We start from the raw sequence: 17,190 nt of genomic DNA on the forward strand, positions 1-17,190 counted from the left end.
TATAATAAATATAGGAATATTACATAATACCACCCACCAAATTAAGCAAATATTTTTTTGCATGTATTAATATAAATATACCGTACATAAATATATGTTTTTTCCGATTATAAAATAATATATCTTTTCTAATATATTTGACTAGCAAATATAATTATTTTTAGTCGACCGACAAAATGTGTAACTTGGTTGTCAAATCTAAGCCCATAAATTTCTTAATTCTAACATATGTTCGGCCCATTAATTGCCAAGAAGTGGATATTTTCAGAGGCCCAAATTGATAACCAGAGGATTCAACAACCAGCTTTCTTCTCCGACGAAGAATGGTATGTTAATAAGAACCCTAATACCCTTTTTGAATGATTATTCATAAATTAAGCTTGTAAATGTCATTTTATGCTTCTATTTGTATGTTTTTTTGAGTTAATTTCCAATTTTTTAGCTTACAGGTTGAGAATAGCTTATCTTGTAGACTCTGTTATGGATGGAATATGTTAATTTTGTATTTAGAATAAGAGAATTAGCATTTATATATCAATTGGGTGTGTGACAGGATATTGAGTTTTTTTTTAAAATAAAATAAAATTTAAAGCTCCTAGCTTTATGCTCTTTGGTGATTCGAACTCATAATCTTAGAGTTGGAGGTGGAGGATGTTTACTATCCGAGCATTGAGCAAGACCTTTTGTTGAATAGTGAGTTAAATGTTTAAGTTAGCTGTTTCTGTTATGGATGTTTATTTATTGGTGAAGCAATAACAGCATCAGCCAACCTTCACTACTTTCTCCACCAAGAAATCTGACCAGAAAACACCCACTTTCCAGTTTCTCTACTTATGTTTTCTTGTACTTTCTTCCACCCATCTGTTTTTTATTTGCCGAGGTCTATTGGAAACAGCTCTCTACCTTAGAGGTAGGGGTAAGGTCTGTGTACACTCTATCCTCCCAAGACAACACTTTGTGGGACTACAGTGGGTATTTTGTTGTTTCTTGTTGTAATTGGGATTGAGAATTTGAGAATTGGGTTTCAAAGATAGGTTCTTTATGATAAAACAATATTTTTTGATAGGTTCTTTATAGTCGATCTCTTTTTCCGGCAAATCCAAGTTCCTTCTCCTTCACTGGCATCCTCCTAATGTGACAAATATCTTGATTTATCTCTTCCATTCAGACAACACTTGTGGGGTTACACCGTTTAAGTTGTTGTTGTTGTTGTCAATAGCAGCAGCATCAGATAGGTTGATTTTTTTACTTTATTCAATTTCCTTATTTTCTTGATGTTGCATTTGCAGAAATTGACTTCTTAACAAAAAGTTACAATAATCAATGTTTAATGTGATCATCCTATTTGTTTTACAGGTGACAAAGAGATGAAGTTTCTATAAATTGATCTTATACATGGAGGAGAGCCATGGCATTTGCAAGCTTTAATGGGTCTCTCAAAGAGATATGAGGAGGTGTTCTGCTTTTGTTTTTCCTTACCATTGTCAAGTTTTGTCTTATCATCGATACTTGGGTTCTGTGACAAAACACATGTCATTCTTTTCATATTCAACTAATTCTGCAGTTGAAAAGCTTTCTTGCCTAACTTTAACTGCTGCAAGACCTTTTCCAGATTATTCGCCTAAAAAACCCTCCATTAGAGACTCTGAACTTGTGCAGCACGTATCGACTTCTATTAAGCAACGTTACACTGAGCACATTCGGCGTGTCTTAAAGCCCTTTGAATCAAAAATCAAACCTGACCACATCGTTTGGGTTCTCATGACCATAAAGAATGATTACAAACTGGTTATAGATTTCTTTGATTGGTGGTGTCAACGGAGGGACCCGTCAATTGAGGTACGTTGTATTATCGTGCATATTGCTACTGCACAAAAAGATGCAAAGACAGTACATAGGCTTATTCAAGATTTTTGGGCAAGACCCAGTGTAGATGTGACAGTTTTCTTCCCCCAGTTTCTTGAAAAGTTAATATACACTTATAAGGATTGGGGTTCTAATCCATTTGTTTTTGATATTTTCTTCCAAGTGCTTGTTGAGTTACGAAGTCTAGATTATGGAAGAAAACTTTTTGATAAAATGTTGCACTATGGCTTAGTTCTATCTGTCTCTTCATGTAACTTTTTCCTTTCACGTCTCTCGCATGAGATTGAGGGGCACAAAATGATGCTAAAGGTCTTTCATGAATTTTCTGAAGTGGGTGTTTGCTGGGACAATGAATCTCATAATATAGTGATCCATTCTCTTTGTCGGATAGGGAAAGTTAAAGAAGCTCATAACTTACTCCTGCAAATGGAGCTGAGGGGCTGTATGCCTGATGTTGTAAGTTACAGCACTGTGATTAATGGATACTGTGCTGCTGGACAGCTTGAATCAGTGATGAAGATCATCGAAGAAATGCAAGTAAAAGGATTGAAGCCAAATGCATTTACTTTTAACAGTATAATTCTTCTTTTGTCTAAGAGAGGCAAAGTGCATGATGCCGAGAAAATCCTGAGGGAGATGACTTCCCAGGGAATCACTCCAGATAATGTTGTTTACACAACTCTTATAGATGGCTTCTGCAAAACTGGGAACATAAGTGCTGCATACAGTCTGTTCAATGAGATGCGGAGTCTTAACATTACCCCTGATTTGATAACATATACTGCCCTTATTTCTGGTCTGTGTCAAACTGGAAATATTGCTGAAGCAGATAAGTTGTTGAATTATATGCTTGGCCGGGGGTTAGAACCTGACGAATTCATTTATACAACACTTATTGATGGTTATTGCAAGGCAGGGGAGATAAAGGCAGCCTTTTCTCTTCACAACAAAATGGTTCAGATGCAGTTTGTGCCAAATATTGTGACTTACACTACACTAGTAGATGGGCTCTGTAAACTAGGGGAACTTGAAACAGCAAATGAACTTCTCCACGAGATGTGTGGAAAGGGTCTTGAACTGAATATTTACACATACAACTCACTTGTTAATGGTTTTTGTAAAGCTGGAGATGTGAATCAAGCGGTAAAGTTGATGGAAGATATGGAAGCTGCAGGGATCTGTCCTGATGCTTTTACGTATACTACTCTAATGGATGCTTATTGTAAATTAGGAGAGATGGGCAAGGCTCATGGACTACTACGTCAAATGTTGCTCAGAGGACTCCAACCCACAATAGTTACATTCAACGTTCTGATGAATGGCTTTTGTATGTCAGGGATGCTAGAAGAGGGTGATAAACTGTTGAAGTGGATGTTGGAGAAGGGTATAATACCAAATGCTACTACTTACAATTCTCTTATGAAGCAGTATAGTGTGCGAAATAATATGTGTATGACGTCAGAAATTTACAAGGGGATGCTGGGCCAAGGAGTTGTACCAAATGTCAATACCTTCAACATATTGATACGAGGACATTGCAAAGCTAGAAATATGAAAGAGGCTTGGTTTTTGCACAAGGAAATGATCAAGAAGGGATTCACCCCGACATTAGAGACTTATCATGCACTCATCAAAGGGTTTTTAAAGAGGAAAAAGTATTCTGAGGCGAAAGAAATGTTTGAAGAGATGAGAAGATATGGTTTATTGGCAGATAAAGAACTTTACTCTATCTTTGCGGATATGAACTATGAACAAGGGAACTTTGATTTGGCGCTTGAGCTTTGTGATGAAGCAGTAGAAAAATGTCTTGCAGACAAGACTGATAATAGGTGACATGTTTCTGCATCCTGTTGCTGGTCATCTTGTTGCTATTTTTGGAACTAGTAACAAAAAACTAGTTGTCTTGCTCCCAATGATGCTAATCTTTTTCGTGCTGTCAAGTCAATTCAAGTTGTGTTACTCTGTAAGTCGTCAAGATGATATTTTGAGACAGGCGAGTTTACTAAACTTGGTATTTGTGTATTTTTAACTCACTTCCATTTCTTCAAAGATCTAAAGCTGAGTACAGTTTTAGATGCATGCTGCAATTTAGCATTTCAGTGCACTTTTGCTTTCTTTGCTTTGCTTAGATTTGTACCATGCGATGCAGGGAGGTGAAGGGAGGACTGATGAATCACCTTTAAAGCAATCCTGCTTGGATCAGAAAGAAGCATGCAAGCTAGGTAAAAATTGCAAATTCAAGTTTCCTCCTTTATAATAAAGTGGAAAACAGAACACGTTAGACTATCTCTCTTTTTTTCCGATACAAACCTTTATATGAACTACTTTGGTAAGGGTACAAAACTTTAAATGGACTTGTACATGGCTGTGGTATACTTTTATTTTGGTGGGGTGGGAGGTTCTTTGGTGTTGAGGATGTAAAGACAGAAACTCCAAGGCACCGCATTATTTTAACCTATATTTGATGTTCATAGCTGCAGAAGTGCTTGTGATTGATCTAACGTTCATCTTTCTTCGTGAATCAGGTGTCGTGGACTTGGAGTTCTACTGCAATGAAGTATATTGCAATACCACCAATTAATGTCAAAAAGCACCGGAAACTAGGAGAAGATTTGTGAAAGGCTGTTGTTTGGATATGTGGAAGTAGCGGTTCAAGGAATGCATGATTGTTTAACCTGGTTTAAACTGTTGAAGGAGGTTACATTATATTCAATGACTATTTCTTGATATGTATGAAATTTTCAATTATCTCACACAGTTTGCTAATTATGCCATAGACCTGGTGGTATCAGTTTCAGGAGAGGTAAATTGTTGATCATGCAATTTATTTAACTTTAAATTTAAGTCAAAAGCATTATTAATTGAGTACCTGTTCTAGTCAAGTTTGTTTTTCAGTCACCAAACCACTGAAGTTAAGTTAATTCTCTGGCGAGGAAATTGATGTTGCTTTGAGTTAGCTTTGTTGTTTTATTCTTTTATTAATGTTTTACTCTTAATTAAAATGTTGCATAAATATATGATATGATATGCTTCTGTGGTTGAAGTCTCGCGATATTTAAAATAGGAAGGACAATAGTTTAGCTTTTAGGGTTGATCATGGTTTTCATCTTAAGAGTTGCATTCTATCTTCTGCGACAAGATAATGTTGCTCCAACACAAACTGTAGCTTGTGTATTTAGTATAACACTGATCTCATAATTACAGTGCAATAACTACAGGATGAAGCTAGTCAAAAGCAGCAGACAGTAAAGAAAAAGGACCGAGCAGAGATCTGCTTTAGCAACGTGACCATCTGAAGGTGCAGAGGGACCTGGGCTCTCAGCAGTCCTTGCTATCTCCATTGAGCAAGTGTAGTTGCAGCGACTTGGACGAACCACTCTGTATACACCGGTGCTTGTTAAAACATAGGTATCCTTCCTGTTATCCTGTCCAAATGAGAATATGTAACCTAAAGCAGGCAATGGACTATTGGGAACTGAGCTGCAATTGAGAGGGGAATCATGAGCACAACGGAAAGAAATGCCTCTTGCTGTAAAGTTCCCACTGTTATATGGATTTTCTTGAGCTGCCCAAAAGTTCTTAGCATACAAATCGCCATAGAGGTAACTGCAAATGCAACCATCCTTCTGTTAAGTTTGGTTCGCTAATGTACTTCAATCTTATATCAACAAGGGTGTTCATATTTACCTTCCATATATGCAGGGATCAGTCTTGGATCGATAAACATAGCCACCTGATATGGCTGCAGATCCAACTTCTTTATTTATATCAGAATGACGGTATCCTAACACTGGGAAGATGGGATCCATGAAATCATCAGCTGAAGCATTTTTAAAGCGTAAAGGACCTTCATACATGCTCCATCCATAGTTTCCGCCTTTCGTGATGATGTCAACTTCTTCATACTGATCCTGCATGATTGTCAGAAACTCAGAGTCAAGATATCAGCTAGCATGTTATGTCTGTTGAAATGATCTTAAAAACAGAGATGTTATAGCCCCAACGAAAGTGAGATTGTCATTGAACCTGGCCAACATCTGCGCAGATGAAGTAAGAAGGCCTTTCTGAATCAAAGCTACAGCGCCAAGGATCTCTCAGTCCAAGCGCCCAAATTTCTGGCTGCAAATCCTTATCTTGTGAATAAGGATTATCTCGAGGAACCGAATAGTTACCCCAATGTCCAAGGTCTGATATTTCTTCTTGACCTAATGAAAGAATCACCTTAGTATCTCATGACCTAATTCAAGAAAGTACAAGGCAGGCAGTTGGCCTTTTTAGTTTGTGTCAATTATTGTAAAACAATTAAATCAAAGTGCTCACTTGGTATGTTATCAATATCAACCCTCATTATTTTTCCAATCAATGACTTCTTATTTTGAGCAAAATTGAAAGAATCACCCTTGCTTCCACCATCTCCCATCATAAAGTAGAGATATCCATCTTCAGGGCCAAAGAGTATTTGTCCTCCATGATTAGCTGTGAATGGAAGCCCCATTGTAAATATTCTCCTCACTTCTGATGGTTTCACCTTCTCTGCCTACAAAATGTATGAAATTTCAATCAAACAAGACAACATATAGTGCTTGCAATGAAACCTTTTGAAATGGAATTGGAGAAACTTCTAATCCCCTATGCAGAATTAGATTCTAACAGCTTAAGTTTAAAGATGGAGGTGGTAACGTAATTCAGCATGGTATCAAAGCTGGTATAAGCCCATAGAAAGAATCAGACCAACAAAGGTTGGTTATCTAGCTGCTTAAGAACACAAAACCAACCAATGATGGATTTGGTGCAGTCCCATTAGCACTGAACTCTGCAACAACAGAATGGTATTGGCATGGCTGCTTATTATCATCTGAGTTTATCTTAGAAGGATCACAACCAACATCTGAATTACAAGCACATCTTCCAGCACAGCTAGGGGACTTAGCTTTGTCACAGTTATATGATGCAAAAAACCTGCCATTCTTGGCAAAATTTGGATGAAAAGCCATCCCCATCATCCCATATCTTGCATCTAAATATACTTCATCTGTCAAATCAGCAAATGGACTTGATTCATCAAGCCCCATGCTTTCTCCTGAATCTTGATCTGGTATACTTGCTAACCAAATTTTTCCAGCCTGATTGGAAAAGAATGCTCGGTTCGATCCATCAGGATGAGGGACCATGTTGAGGTAAGCTCCATCAGCAATCTTCTCAAAACACATCCCACTCGGAGTCTGTAAAGTTTCGTTTTTCTTGAGTGAAACTTGTTCTCCATTGAAACATAGTGAATCTTTATCTGAGTTTCCACCAAATGCTTCACAGAAATCGGCTTTCGATTGCCAGAAGTCTGTTAGCAAGGAGGAGTTTGAATTTTTTGCCCCTCCTGCTTTGGTTTGCAAGGATGGTGCAAAAGGAGAATTTGTTATTGGTATGTTTTGGCATGAATCCCAAACAGATGAACAAAAACTGTTTGCTGATGCATCAGTTGAATTGCAAAGAACAGGAACTGGTCTTGGCCCTGATTTTACCTTATACAACTCTGCTGAGAACTGGTCACAAGTCTGAAACAAAAAATAGGGAAATCTTTTGGATTAGTTAACAAAGTCCTGCAGAAACTTGAGAACAAGAACAAAACTTGTTCATCAGATGATGAAACTATTTTGATGTAAGTTGTAAAAATTCATGTTTTTTCTTCAAGAATATGAGAAAAAGAACAAATTAAGCTAACAACAACAATATATCCAGTGCAGTCTCACGAGTGAAGTCTGTGCAGGGTGAGGGGTACGCAGACCTTACCCCTACCTTAGTGAGGTAGAGTGGTTGTTTCCGAAAAACCCTCGCTCAATGAAGGAGAAAAAAAAAGAAGAAAATGTTCAATTTCCACTAACATATATGAGCAATGTTGTTTGGACTCTTCAAGAATGCCAGATCCTTCAAAAGTAGTGAATTTTTCTCGAAGGATTCAAAACAAGTAGTGCGCGACAATATTTTTGAAGAGTCCGAGCAATAAGTTATCAAAATTAGAAAACTTACTGAGCAAAGTATTGATTTGACAGCAGAACTACATGTTGTATCAGATATTTTCATACTCTCAAAAGCCTTCTGCAATTGCACATCTTTAGAAGAGTCACAACATACTCTTCCATTATATGGACAAAAAGCCAAAGCCTTTTTTGAAATAAAAGGTGCTCCTACATATATCACACATTGAAGAAGAACAATTAGCAAAAGAAAACAAACTTTTGTATAAAAATGACATCTTGATAAATTTTTTTTGAAAAACATTAAAATAACTTACTCAAATCTGTGCATAAAGGGAGTGAATAAGATGGAGATATATAGTTATACAAAAGGAGACAAATGAATGAGAAGAGCAATTTATTCATTTTTGGAAAAATGAAATTGAGAGGACAAGAACAAATGATAAATGAACCTTTGCTACCATATTCTTAAAAAAAAAATGTTTCCATTAATAATATGAGAATATGAGTTTAACTCTTATGTCAAGACGGAGGCAGATTCAAGATTCAAAATTTATGAGTTAATAAGTATATCACTGTATATGAGTTTACGGTCAAATATTTAGTTGATTTCTTGACATGTACATAGAGTTTAGGCAAAACTTATTCAATTTACGTGAACCAATATGTTACATTATGAATTTAACCATGTGTACTGGTAGTGTAAAAGAAATGCTATGTTGTAAGGTCGTTTGGGGAATTCAGATTTAGCCGAAAAATATTAAATTCGTATGAATTTGACGTCGCAACATTATATCTTGTAAGATTACCTAAAGATAACTACCGATAACATCTATAATACAAGTAATTAGAAACTTAAAGAAAAGGTGGTTGCCATATAGTCTAGTATATTATACATTACAGTATAATTTTTTTTTTAAATATTATTATTAATATACTCAGTGTACTTTTACAAGTAAAATCTGAAGAGGATGATGTACACATAATCTTACTCTTATCTTTTAGAAGTACATAGATAATTTCTGAAGGAACCATAACTCATATAAAATAGTTTAAAACAAATTTAAAAAGAAAATATCGTAATGGAGAATAGAACAATATCAACCACAACTACTTTAAGTAATGATTTTCCAAAAGGTGTTTGAATTTTCTCATGCTCTTTTTAACTTTAAGGTATGATTGAATTATGTGTACCAAAATTGGTTAGAAATTGGAAGGCACAATCAATAATAATATTTCTAAAGACTTCTGGTTTTGACTTGTAGCAACTATACATAAATCTTAGTGGATGAGTAGTGGTTGAAAGGACAAATAAATAGATATTTTATTACAAACCCATAAAAAAAAAATTGGAATTTTTATTTTATTTTTTTCTACTTTTTAAAAGGTGGATTTGAATGTGTTACATTAATATTATTATCTTGTAGGTGTATACATTTATTGCTTTCTATTTTCTTGACTTGATTGTACTTTTTGCCTACAATTTAAGTGGTTGTAATAGTGGGTTCAGACTTTAATCACTGTGAATGAATAGGAAAATTATGCGAATAATCAAACATACACTAGTTAATTATTCATACACTAGTTAATTAGTTAATATAGTTATAATTTTCCTTAATTATAATTTGCGACCTACTTTTAGCTATAATTATGCGGTTTAACTTTTTAGTTTTGTATAATTCACACGTTTGTATAATTTGGAATTTGTATAACTTTTGTATAATTCGAAATTTGTATAATATAATCTGTATAACTGCTTACACTTCTGATGTTTGTAATTGTATAAATTCGTTATTTTGCGTTTATACAAAAGTAACTGAATTATACAAATGTACCTGGGAATTATACAAATCCACGAATTATACAAACGAAACAATTTAAATTATAGCTACAGCCCGTAAATATACAAACTATAACTATGAAGCGTATTTAAGTTTATTATAGTGACTATTTGCGAAAGTTCCCATGAATAATTAATGAGGATAAGCCCACATTTTCAGTTTTTTTACTATTAAACACACATTTTTTTTATTTTCATATTTAATTTAATATTCACGTTAATTTTGAGGTGATATTTAATTCACTTTAAAGTTGTTAAGAGGGTATATAATTGTCTGTGGAGTTAAGTGTCTAAAGTAAGTTGTGCAGACAAGTTTAAGGGTGAAATGATGTGTTTTTCTCTTTTATGAATCACGTCAATGTTATGACGTATTTAAGATTACAAGTTTCAAAATGTTAGAATGTAACAACAAATGGACAAACTAATAAGGTCCTCTCCTTTCAATCTTCTCATCTACTATATATGTGATCAAGAACTTGCCCAAATAATATTTATCAAAAATCACAAATTGCATCTTCTGTTTCTAACTCTGCTTTGATCATGGCTGAAAATGATGTGAAATTATTAGGATCATGGCCTAGTACATTTGTCATGAGGCCTCGTATCGCGCTTAACGTAAAATCAGTGTGTTATGATTTCTTGGAGGAACAGTTAAGTTCTAAGAGTGATCTTCTCCTTAAATCAAATCCAGTTTACAAGAAAATTCCAGTTCTAATTCATATGGAAAGTCCATTTGTGAATCTCTCAACATTGTTCAGTATATTGATGAAAAATGGACTAATTCTGGTCCCTCTATTCTCCCCTTGGATCCTTATGATCGTGCCATTGCCCGATTTTGGGCATGTTATATTGACGATAAGGTACACATCTCTCTTCGTAACTGTAAAAGCTTAAGTTATTAGAGAGAGCACTTCAAATTATTTATGTAGTGTTTTACATTTCATTTTGATATTGATGTGCTTGAATATTGTAGCCATTTCGAGTATCTTTGATGTGTATACAGTGGCGTATTCAGAATTTTAAATTAATGGGTGCTCGCTATAGTTAAAGCATAGTACAATCCGACCTATAATATTGTTTATTTGGTAGCTAGGACAAACCAGCATAATTTACTAGATAGAACTTATGTGCAAGAAGTATCAAATGCTGACTGATATTTCATTAAAAAAGAGTGTTGAACTCTTCTTATTTAGTCATTCCTTCAATATTAGTTGTTGAGGAAGATAGCCATGGCAACAAATAGTGTAAAGCTTCTAGGTTCATGGGCAAGCCCGTTCGTGAACCGGGTTGAAATAGCCCTCAAGATAAAGTCTATTGAGTATGAGTTTATACAACAAAATATGATAAACAAAGGTGAAGACTTAATTCTCATATTACCATCTCGTTGTCCTATAATTAGTAACAATTGCATTTGTAACTTATCATAAACAAACTCTCTACCTCTAACATAGAGGTAAGGTTTCTGTACGCTCTACCCTCCTCAGACCGCCACTTTGTAGGACTAGTATGTCTCGAAAATTCCTCTTACATGTTGTAGTGTCCAATTCTTTGGCAGTGGCAACTCTAATACCATGTTGAAATTGTGTGATTGTGTTATCTAAACGTTTAAGCTATTAAGAATAGAGCATTTCTAATTGCTTAATTATGTTGTTCACGCTCCAGATGTTCAGTCTTGAACGTGTGCTGGAGAGTGTTAGAGTCTCACATTTGTTGAGAGAATAAGTTGTCGTCATGAGCTAACTGAGGTCTATTTCCTTAACAAATATTTTTATTGATGCTGCAGTGGTTTCCAATATTCCGTTGCTTAGCGGTTGCCCAAGGAGAGGATGCCATAAAGGCAGCACTGGAGCCAGTTTTCGACGGTCTGGTGTTGTTGGAAGATGCCTTCAAGAATTGCAGCAAAGGAAAGAAGTTCTTTGGCGGAGACAAAATTGGATACGTGGACATTGCACTTGGCTGCTTCTTAGGTTGGATGAGGGTGACCGAGAAGATGAACAACGTCACACTGCTTGATGAAGCCAAGACTCCAGGTTTATACAAATGGGCTGAAGATTTTTGTGCCGATAGTTCTGTCAAAGATGTCATGCCTGAAACTAATAAGCTTGCTGAGGCTGCTAAGGACCTTATACCCAAAATTAGAGCTAATGCATCTAGCTAAATCCATACGCTATGTTTAGCCTATGAAGCCTCGGTATCTATTTTTAATCTCTAGAATCTAGCTAAGACCATATATTGAAACAACATTTGGTCTTTGGAAGGTTTAATATGGTATTGTGTAACAAACTACTAAGAAATGAGTATTATGAAGCCAAGATCTACTATTTATTGGTTAATTCTATATGTGTCTATTTGATGTTTATTTCAATTTTTGAAACTTGAAATGTTCTAAACCAAACTGAATTCAGAAACTAACTGAGCTGAAAACTAAAGAGATTTGTGGTGAGTTACAACACAATCAAACCCGAATGGGGTGCCTTAAGCAACAGAGGACAGTAACTTTAGTTTCTGACTTGCATTAACTTAGTATATTTTGAACGCGGTGCCTGCTACCTCCAAGAAGTAGTTTTCCGTGGGCAAAGAGAATCTTGCTGATCCTACATTGTTCGTCTAACGAGGTCTAGAGGGACATAAAAGAAAGAGTGTCTAATTCTGCACTAAATTGCTTGCATTTCAACTCCTTGAGTTGGCTATGGCAACCACCATTGTAAAACTTTTGGGAAGGAACAGATGCGCTTTTGTGAATCGTGCTCAAATGACTCTAAAACTTGAAGTCCATCGAGCATGAATTCATCGAACAGGATGCTTTCAAGAAAAGTGAGCTTCTCCTAAAATCAAGTTTCTGTTAGCAAGAAAGTCCCAGTTTTGTTCCGTTCTGAAAAGCCTATATGTGAGTCTCTCCTCATCGTGCAATATATCGATCAAGCATGGCCTATTAGTCCCTCCTTCCTTCCTTATGAGTCAAGTGCAAGTTATAAATCAACAAATTACTCTTATGAATGGACTAATAAGATTGTTTGTTAATCTTATTTAAAGCATAGCACAATAAGTTGATCCCCACCTACAATATTGTTTATTTGGTAGATATAACTTATGTGCAAGAAGCATCAAATGCTAACTGATATTTCATTAAAATAGAGTGCTGAACTCTTCTTATTAGTCATTCCTTCAATATTAGTTGTTGAGGAAGCCAGTCATGGAAACAGGTAGTGTAAAGCTTCTAGGTTCATGGGCAAGCCCATTCGTGAACCGCGTTGAAATAGCCCTCAAGATAAAGTCTATTGAGTCTCATGAGCTTATACAAGAAAATGTGTTAAACAAAAGTGAGCTGCTTCTCAAATCCAATCCTGTTTACAAGAAAATCCCCGTCCTGATCCACGACGAACAGCCTATCCGTGAGTCCCTTGTCATTCTTCAGTACATCGATGAAGCTTGGCTTAATGGTCCTTCCGTTCTTCCTTCTGATCCCTATGATCGTGCCATAGCACGATTTTGGGCAGCCTATATAGATGAAAAGGTTAAGACTTAATTTTCATATCACCATTTCATGTCCTATAATTGGTAACAGTTGAATTTGTAACTTATCAAAACAACCTCTCTACCTCTAACATAGAGGTAAGGTTTGTGTATGCTCTACCCTCCTTAGACCCCAATTTGTGGGACTACACTAAGTACGTTGTAGCTGAATTTGTAACTACTAAGCTTGATATGTTGTTTGTGGTTTATTTCACGTATGATCACTGAACTTATTATTTAGTAACCGAACATTACCATACTTGAAAAGTTGTTTGGATGAGTAGTTAAGTTCATCAAAGTTTCTTCTTGTTTTACCCCTTTTCTTGAAAATCAATAAGTTTGTGTACTGGAATTGTCCATTAAATCTGCAGAAAATGGTTGCAGTGGTATCCGTTGGTTGTGGAGTTTAGGAACGTGGAAGCAAAAGAAGCAAAAACAGCTGTGGTAGAGAAAATTTCTGAAGGGAATATGCTGCTGGAGGAAGCTTTTATCAAGATAAGCAAAGGTAAATCTTACTTTGGTGGAGATAGAATTGGTTACCTTGGCATTGTTCTTGGTAGTTTACTCGGATGGGTGAAGGCAATCGAGATAATGGATGAAATGAAGATATTAGATGAAACGAAGTTGCCTAGCCTAGCTGAATGGGATGAGAGGTTTTTCTCAGACAAAGCTGTAAAGGATATCATTCCACAGCCTGAGAAACTTGTGGAAGCTTATCGAAAGTATATCGAGATGAAGAAAGCTACCTCAAATTACTAATGCCTCTGATTTCTTTGTCTGTGCTTTCTTAAGGAAAGAGTGTCTCTTCCTAGATCTTGTTTAAACAGACGAAAAATAAAAGAAGTTTGTTGTTATTAATGTGCTAAAAAACTCTCCTCGATAGAGATTCGTACATGTTGATCAAACATAAATAATTAAGTTACATGAAGTCCATCGAGCATGAATTCATCGAAGAGAATGCTTTCAAGAAAAGTAAGCTTCTCCTCAAATCAAGTCTCAGTACTCTTCCATGCTGAAAAGACTATATGTGAGTCTCTCCTCATCATAGAGTACACCGATGAAACATGGCGTAATGGTCTCTCCATCCTTCCTTCTGATCCTTATGAACGTCCCACTGCCTGGTTTTGGGCAGCCTATATTGATGAAAAAATAAAGGTTTTAGAACAGTAATTTGATTTTAAGTTTACGGGTTCTCAAGTTAATATACAATAATAACTGTGTCAAATCAAGTAGATTTCTTGATATATACAGAGGGTGTGGGATTAAAATACATATTTGTTTATCATAGTATTAAAATAAGAGCACTAAAATATTAATTTGATGGTACCATTATGCTGGATGAATAGGAGAAGAAAACAAAAAAAGAAAAACTAAAACTGATGTTACAGAATGATAATGTAGTTTTGGAGCTTTATGGTCTATAAGATGCCTTTACAAAGAAATAGATGCCAACTAACTTCTTGGTATTTTAAGTCAAATTGTACTTAAACTATCATCCAGCTAGAGTACAAACTATAGTACACATGACATTTTGGCAATCAATGTGTATGCAGTGGCGGATTCAGAATTTTAAATTAATGGGCGCTTGCTATATTTAAAGCATATATAGTACAACATGTTGATCCCACCTACAATATTGTTTATTTGGTAGATAGAACTTATGTGCAAGAAGAATCAAATGCTGACTAATATTTCATTAAAAAAGAGTGTTGAACTCTGCTTATTAGTCATTCCTTCAATATTTGTTGTTGAGGAAGCTAGCCATGGCAACAAATTGTGTAAAGCTTCTAGGTGTATGGGCAAGCCCGTACGTGAACCGTGTTGAAATAGCCCTCAAGATGAAGTCTATTGAGTATGAGTTTATACAAGAACATGTGTTAAACAAAAGTGAACTGCTCCTCAAATCCAATCCTGTTTACAAGAAAATCCCAGTCCTGTTCCACGACGAAAAGCCTATCTGTGAGTCCCTTGTCATCCTTCAGTACATCGATGAAGCTTGGCTTAATGGTCCCTCCATTCTTCCTTCTGATCCCTATGATCGTGCCATAGCACGATTTTGGGCAGCCTATATAGATGAAAAGGTGAAGACTTAATTTCATTTGTAACTTATCATAAACAACCTCTCTAACTCTAACGTAGAGGTAAGGTTTGTGTACACTCTACCCTCCTCAGACCCCACTTTGTGGGACTACACTAGGTATGTTGTAGCTGAATGTGTAACTACTAAGCTTGATATGTTATTTGTGGTTAATTTCACGTATGATTATCACTGAACTTATTATTTAGTAACTGAACGTTACCATTCTTGAAAAGTTGTTTAGATGAGTAGTTAAGTTCATCAAATGGTTGCAGTGGTATCCATTGGTAGCGGAGTATAGGAACGCGGAAGGAAAGGAAGCAAAAGCAGCTGTGGTGGAGAAAATGTCTGAAGGAAATTTGCTGCTGGAGGAAGCTTTTATGAAGATCAGCAAAGGTAAATCTTACTTTGGTGGAGATAGTATTGGTTACGTTGACATTGTTCTTGGTAGTTTACTCGGATGGGTAAAGGTATTCGAGATAATGGATGAAATGAAGATACTAGACGAAACAAAGACGCCTAGCCTAGCTGAATGGGCTGAGAGATTTTGCTCAGACAATGTTGTAAAAGATATCATTCCACAGCCTGAGAAACTTGTGGGAATTTATCGCAAGTATCTCGAGGTGAAGTAAGCTACCTCAAGTTAACAATGTTGCTGAGTTTTTCTTTGTCCGTGATTTGTTAATGGAAGTGTGTCTCTTCCTAGATCTTGTTTAAATGGACGAAAAATAAAAGATGTTTGTTGTATATTTATGCTTCGTATCAAAAATACTACGTTCAGTTGAACTCGTATCATCAAAGCTTCATCCCCCTTTGAATATGTCTAAATAAATTTGCTTCAAAGAATGTATTCCACATGCTGATATATGCCTGCAATGTTGTGTGTGACCATGTCAAAGTCATCTTAGTATTTTCTCAATCTAGGCCCAATCTATTGCATTCTTGTTTCACAACAAAAAAACTAGGCAAAAAAAGAGAGAGTGATGTGGCAGAGTGTGTGCATCACACTTTTTCTAAGAGAGTAAAGACAAAAAAAATATTTTTTAAAAAAATAATAAAAGATTACCCTTCAACTCTACTTCTTTTATGTATCATTTAACACAAAAATACTAATTTTATGATTTCTTTATTTCTATATATGTTATTCAACTGCAATTTTACATTTTGAAAATCGGCATTCATTCGTTATTTATTGTAAAAAAATTAAAATTGTCGGATGATCATTGATTTTTTTTATAAAAAAAAGTAAAAAATTTCTTTTTAAGTGTTTCCCTATATTTTTGCGTGAAAAATAACCGACGAAAGTGCGTCGATTTTCTTTCTTAAGAAAATCAATGACAACCCAACGAAGTCTATCGAATTTCAATATTTTTTGGTAGTGTTATTAATTAGCAATGAACATGAGTCTTTTTTTATTCGTATTTAGTTGAATGAAAAATTAGAAAGTTGATATTTGAGTTAGTCCAAATCGAGAAGATATGGAAAAAAAATATGTGATGTTATTTAATTTAATTAATTGTTTAAAAAAGAAAACCAACACACTTTCGTTGATTATTTTTTCACACAATAATGTACAGATGATGTTCATTTTTAAAAATCAACATCATATCTTTTTTTTAAAAAAAAAAAAACAAATAATAATGGATGAACATCATTTTTTAAAAATAATATTTTTTAGAGTTTCTGTACATTATTTTGTGAAAAAATAATCGACGAAAGTGAGTTTTTTTTTTTAAACAATTAAGTAAATTAAATAACACCGCATATTTTTTTTTTCATAACTAGTGTATTTGGACTAACTCAAATATCAGCTTTCTAATTTTTCATTTAACTAAATACGAGTAAAAAAAACTCATTATCATTGCTAGCTAATAACACTACAAAAAAATGTTGAAACTCGATAGACTTCATTGAGTTGTCATTGA

The 17,190-nt window shown here is 35.1% G+C and overlaps 4 protein-coding genes and 1 pseudogene across 7 annotated transcripts; 4 read left to right on the top strand and 1 right to left on the bottom strand.

The window, feature by feature from the left end:
* Positions 1–264: 264 nt before the first annotated feature.
* Positions 265–5,311, top strand: LOC125867336 (pentatricopeptide repeat-containing protein At1g05670, mitochondrial). Of its 3 annotated transcripts, XM_049547793.1 has the most exons (5): positions 265–326; positions 1,357–3,829; positions 4,016–4,088; positions 4,392–4,669; positions 5,085–5,227. In XM_049547793.1, exon 2 carries the CDS (start codon positions 1,447–1,449, stop codon positions 3,697–3,699), a length of 2,253 nt encoding a protein of 750 aa, XP_049403750.1. In that variant the 5' UTR covers positions 265–326; positions 1,357–1,446; the 3' UTR covers positions 3,700–3,829; positions 4,016–4,088; positions 4,392–4,669; positions 5,085–5,227. The 3 variants fall into 3 exon arrangements, with proteins under 3 accessions (XP_049403750.1, XP_049403752.1, XP_049403751.1); XM_049547795.1 differs by lacking the exon at positions 265–326 and having other exon boundaries at positions 1,254–3,829; positions 4,392–4,563; positions 5,085–5,311; XM_049547794.1 differs by lacking the exon at positions 265–326 and having other exon boundaries at positions 1,254–3,829; positions 4,392–4,563; positions 5,071–5,301.
* Positions 5,016–8,286, bottom strand: LOC125867340 (HIPL1 protein-like). 2 transcript variants are annotated; one of them, XM_049547801.1, is made up of 7 exons: positions 8,153–8,286; positions 7,888–8,045; positions 6,642–7,415; positions 6,187–6,403; positions 5,893–6,071; positions 5,554–5,777; positions 5,016–5,472 (listed from the first exon to the last, which is right to left on the bottom strand). In XM_049547801.1, exons 1-7 carry the CDS (start codon positions 8,238–8,240, stop codon positions 5,079–5,081), a joined length of 2,034 nt encoding a protein of 677 aa, XP_049403758.1. In that variant the 5' UTR covers positions 8,241–8,286; the 3' UTR covers positions 5,016–5,078. The 2 variants fall into 2 exon arrangements, with proteins under 2 accessions (XP_049403758.1, XP_049403759.1); XM_049547802.1 differs by having other exon boundaries at positions 6,187–6,399; positions 6,638–7,415.
* A 1,868-nt stretch (positions 8,287–10,154) lies between these two features.
* Positions 10,155–12,008, top strand: LOC125867352 (glutathione S-transferase U17-like; annotated as a pseudogene).
* An 860-nt stretch (positions 12,009–12,868) lies between these two features.
* Positions 12,869–13,947, top strand: LOC125868837 (glutathione S-transferase U17-like). The gene is made up of 2 exons (XM_049549413.1): positions 12,869–13,189; positions 13,573–13,947. Exons 1-2 carry the CDS (start codon positions 12,869–12,871, stop codon positions 13,945–13,947), a joined length of 696 nt encoding a protein of 231 aa, XP_049405370.1.
* A 937-nt stretch (positions 13,948–14,884) lies between these two features.
* LOC125867353 (glutathione S-transferase U17-like) lies at positions 14,885–16,041 on the top strand. The gene is made up of 2 exons (XM_049547815.1): positions 14,885–15,269; positions 15,541–16,041. Exons 1-2 carry the CDS (start codon positions 14,952–14,954, stop codon positions 15,895–15,897), a joined length of 675 nt encoding a protein of 224 aa, XP_049403772.1. The 5' UTR covers positions 14,885–14,951; the 3' UTR covers positions 15,898–16,041.
* Positions 16,042–17,190: the final 1,149 nt, after the last annotated feature.

This window comes from Solanum stenotomum, chromosome 6, assembly GCF_019186545.1.
Source record: "Solanum stenotomum isolate F172 chromosome 6, ASM1918654v1, whole genome shotgun sequence".
Classification (NCBI taxonomy): Eukaryota; Viridiplantae; Streptophyta; class Magnoliopsida; order Solanales; family Solanaceae; genus Solanum; species Solanum stenotomum.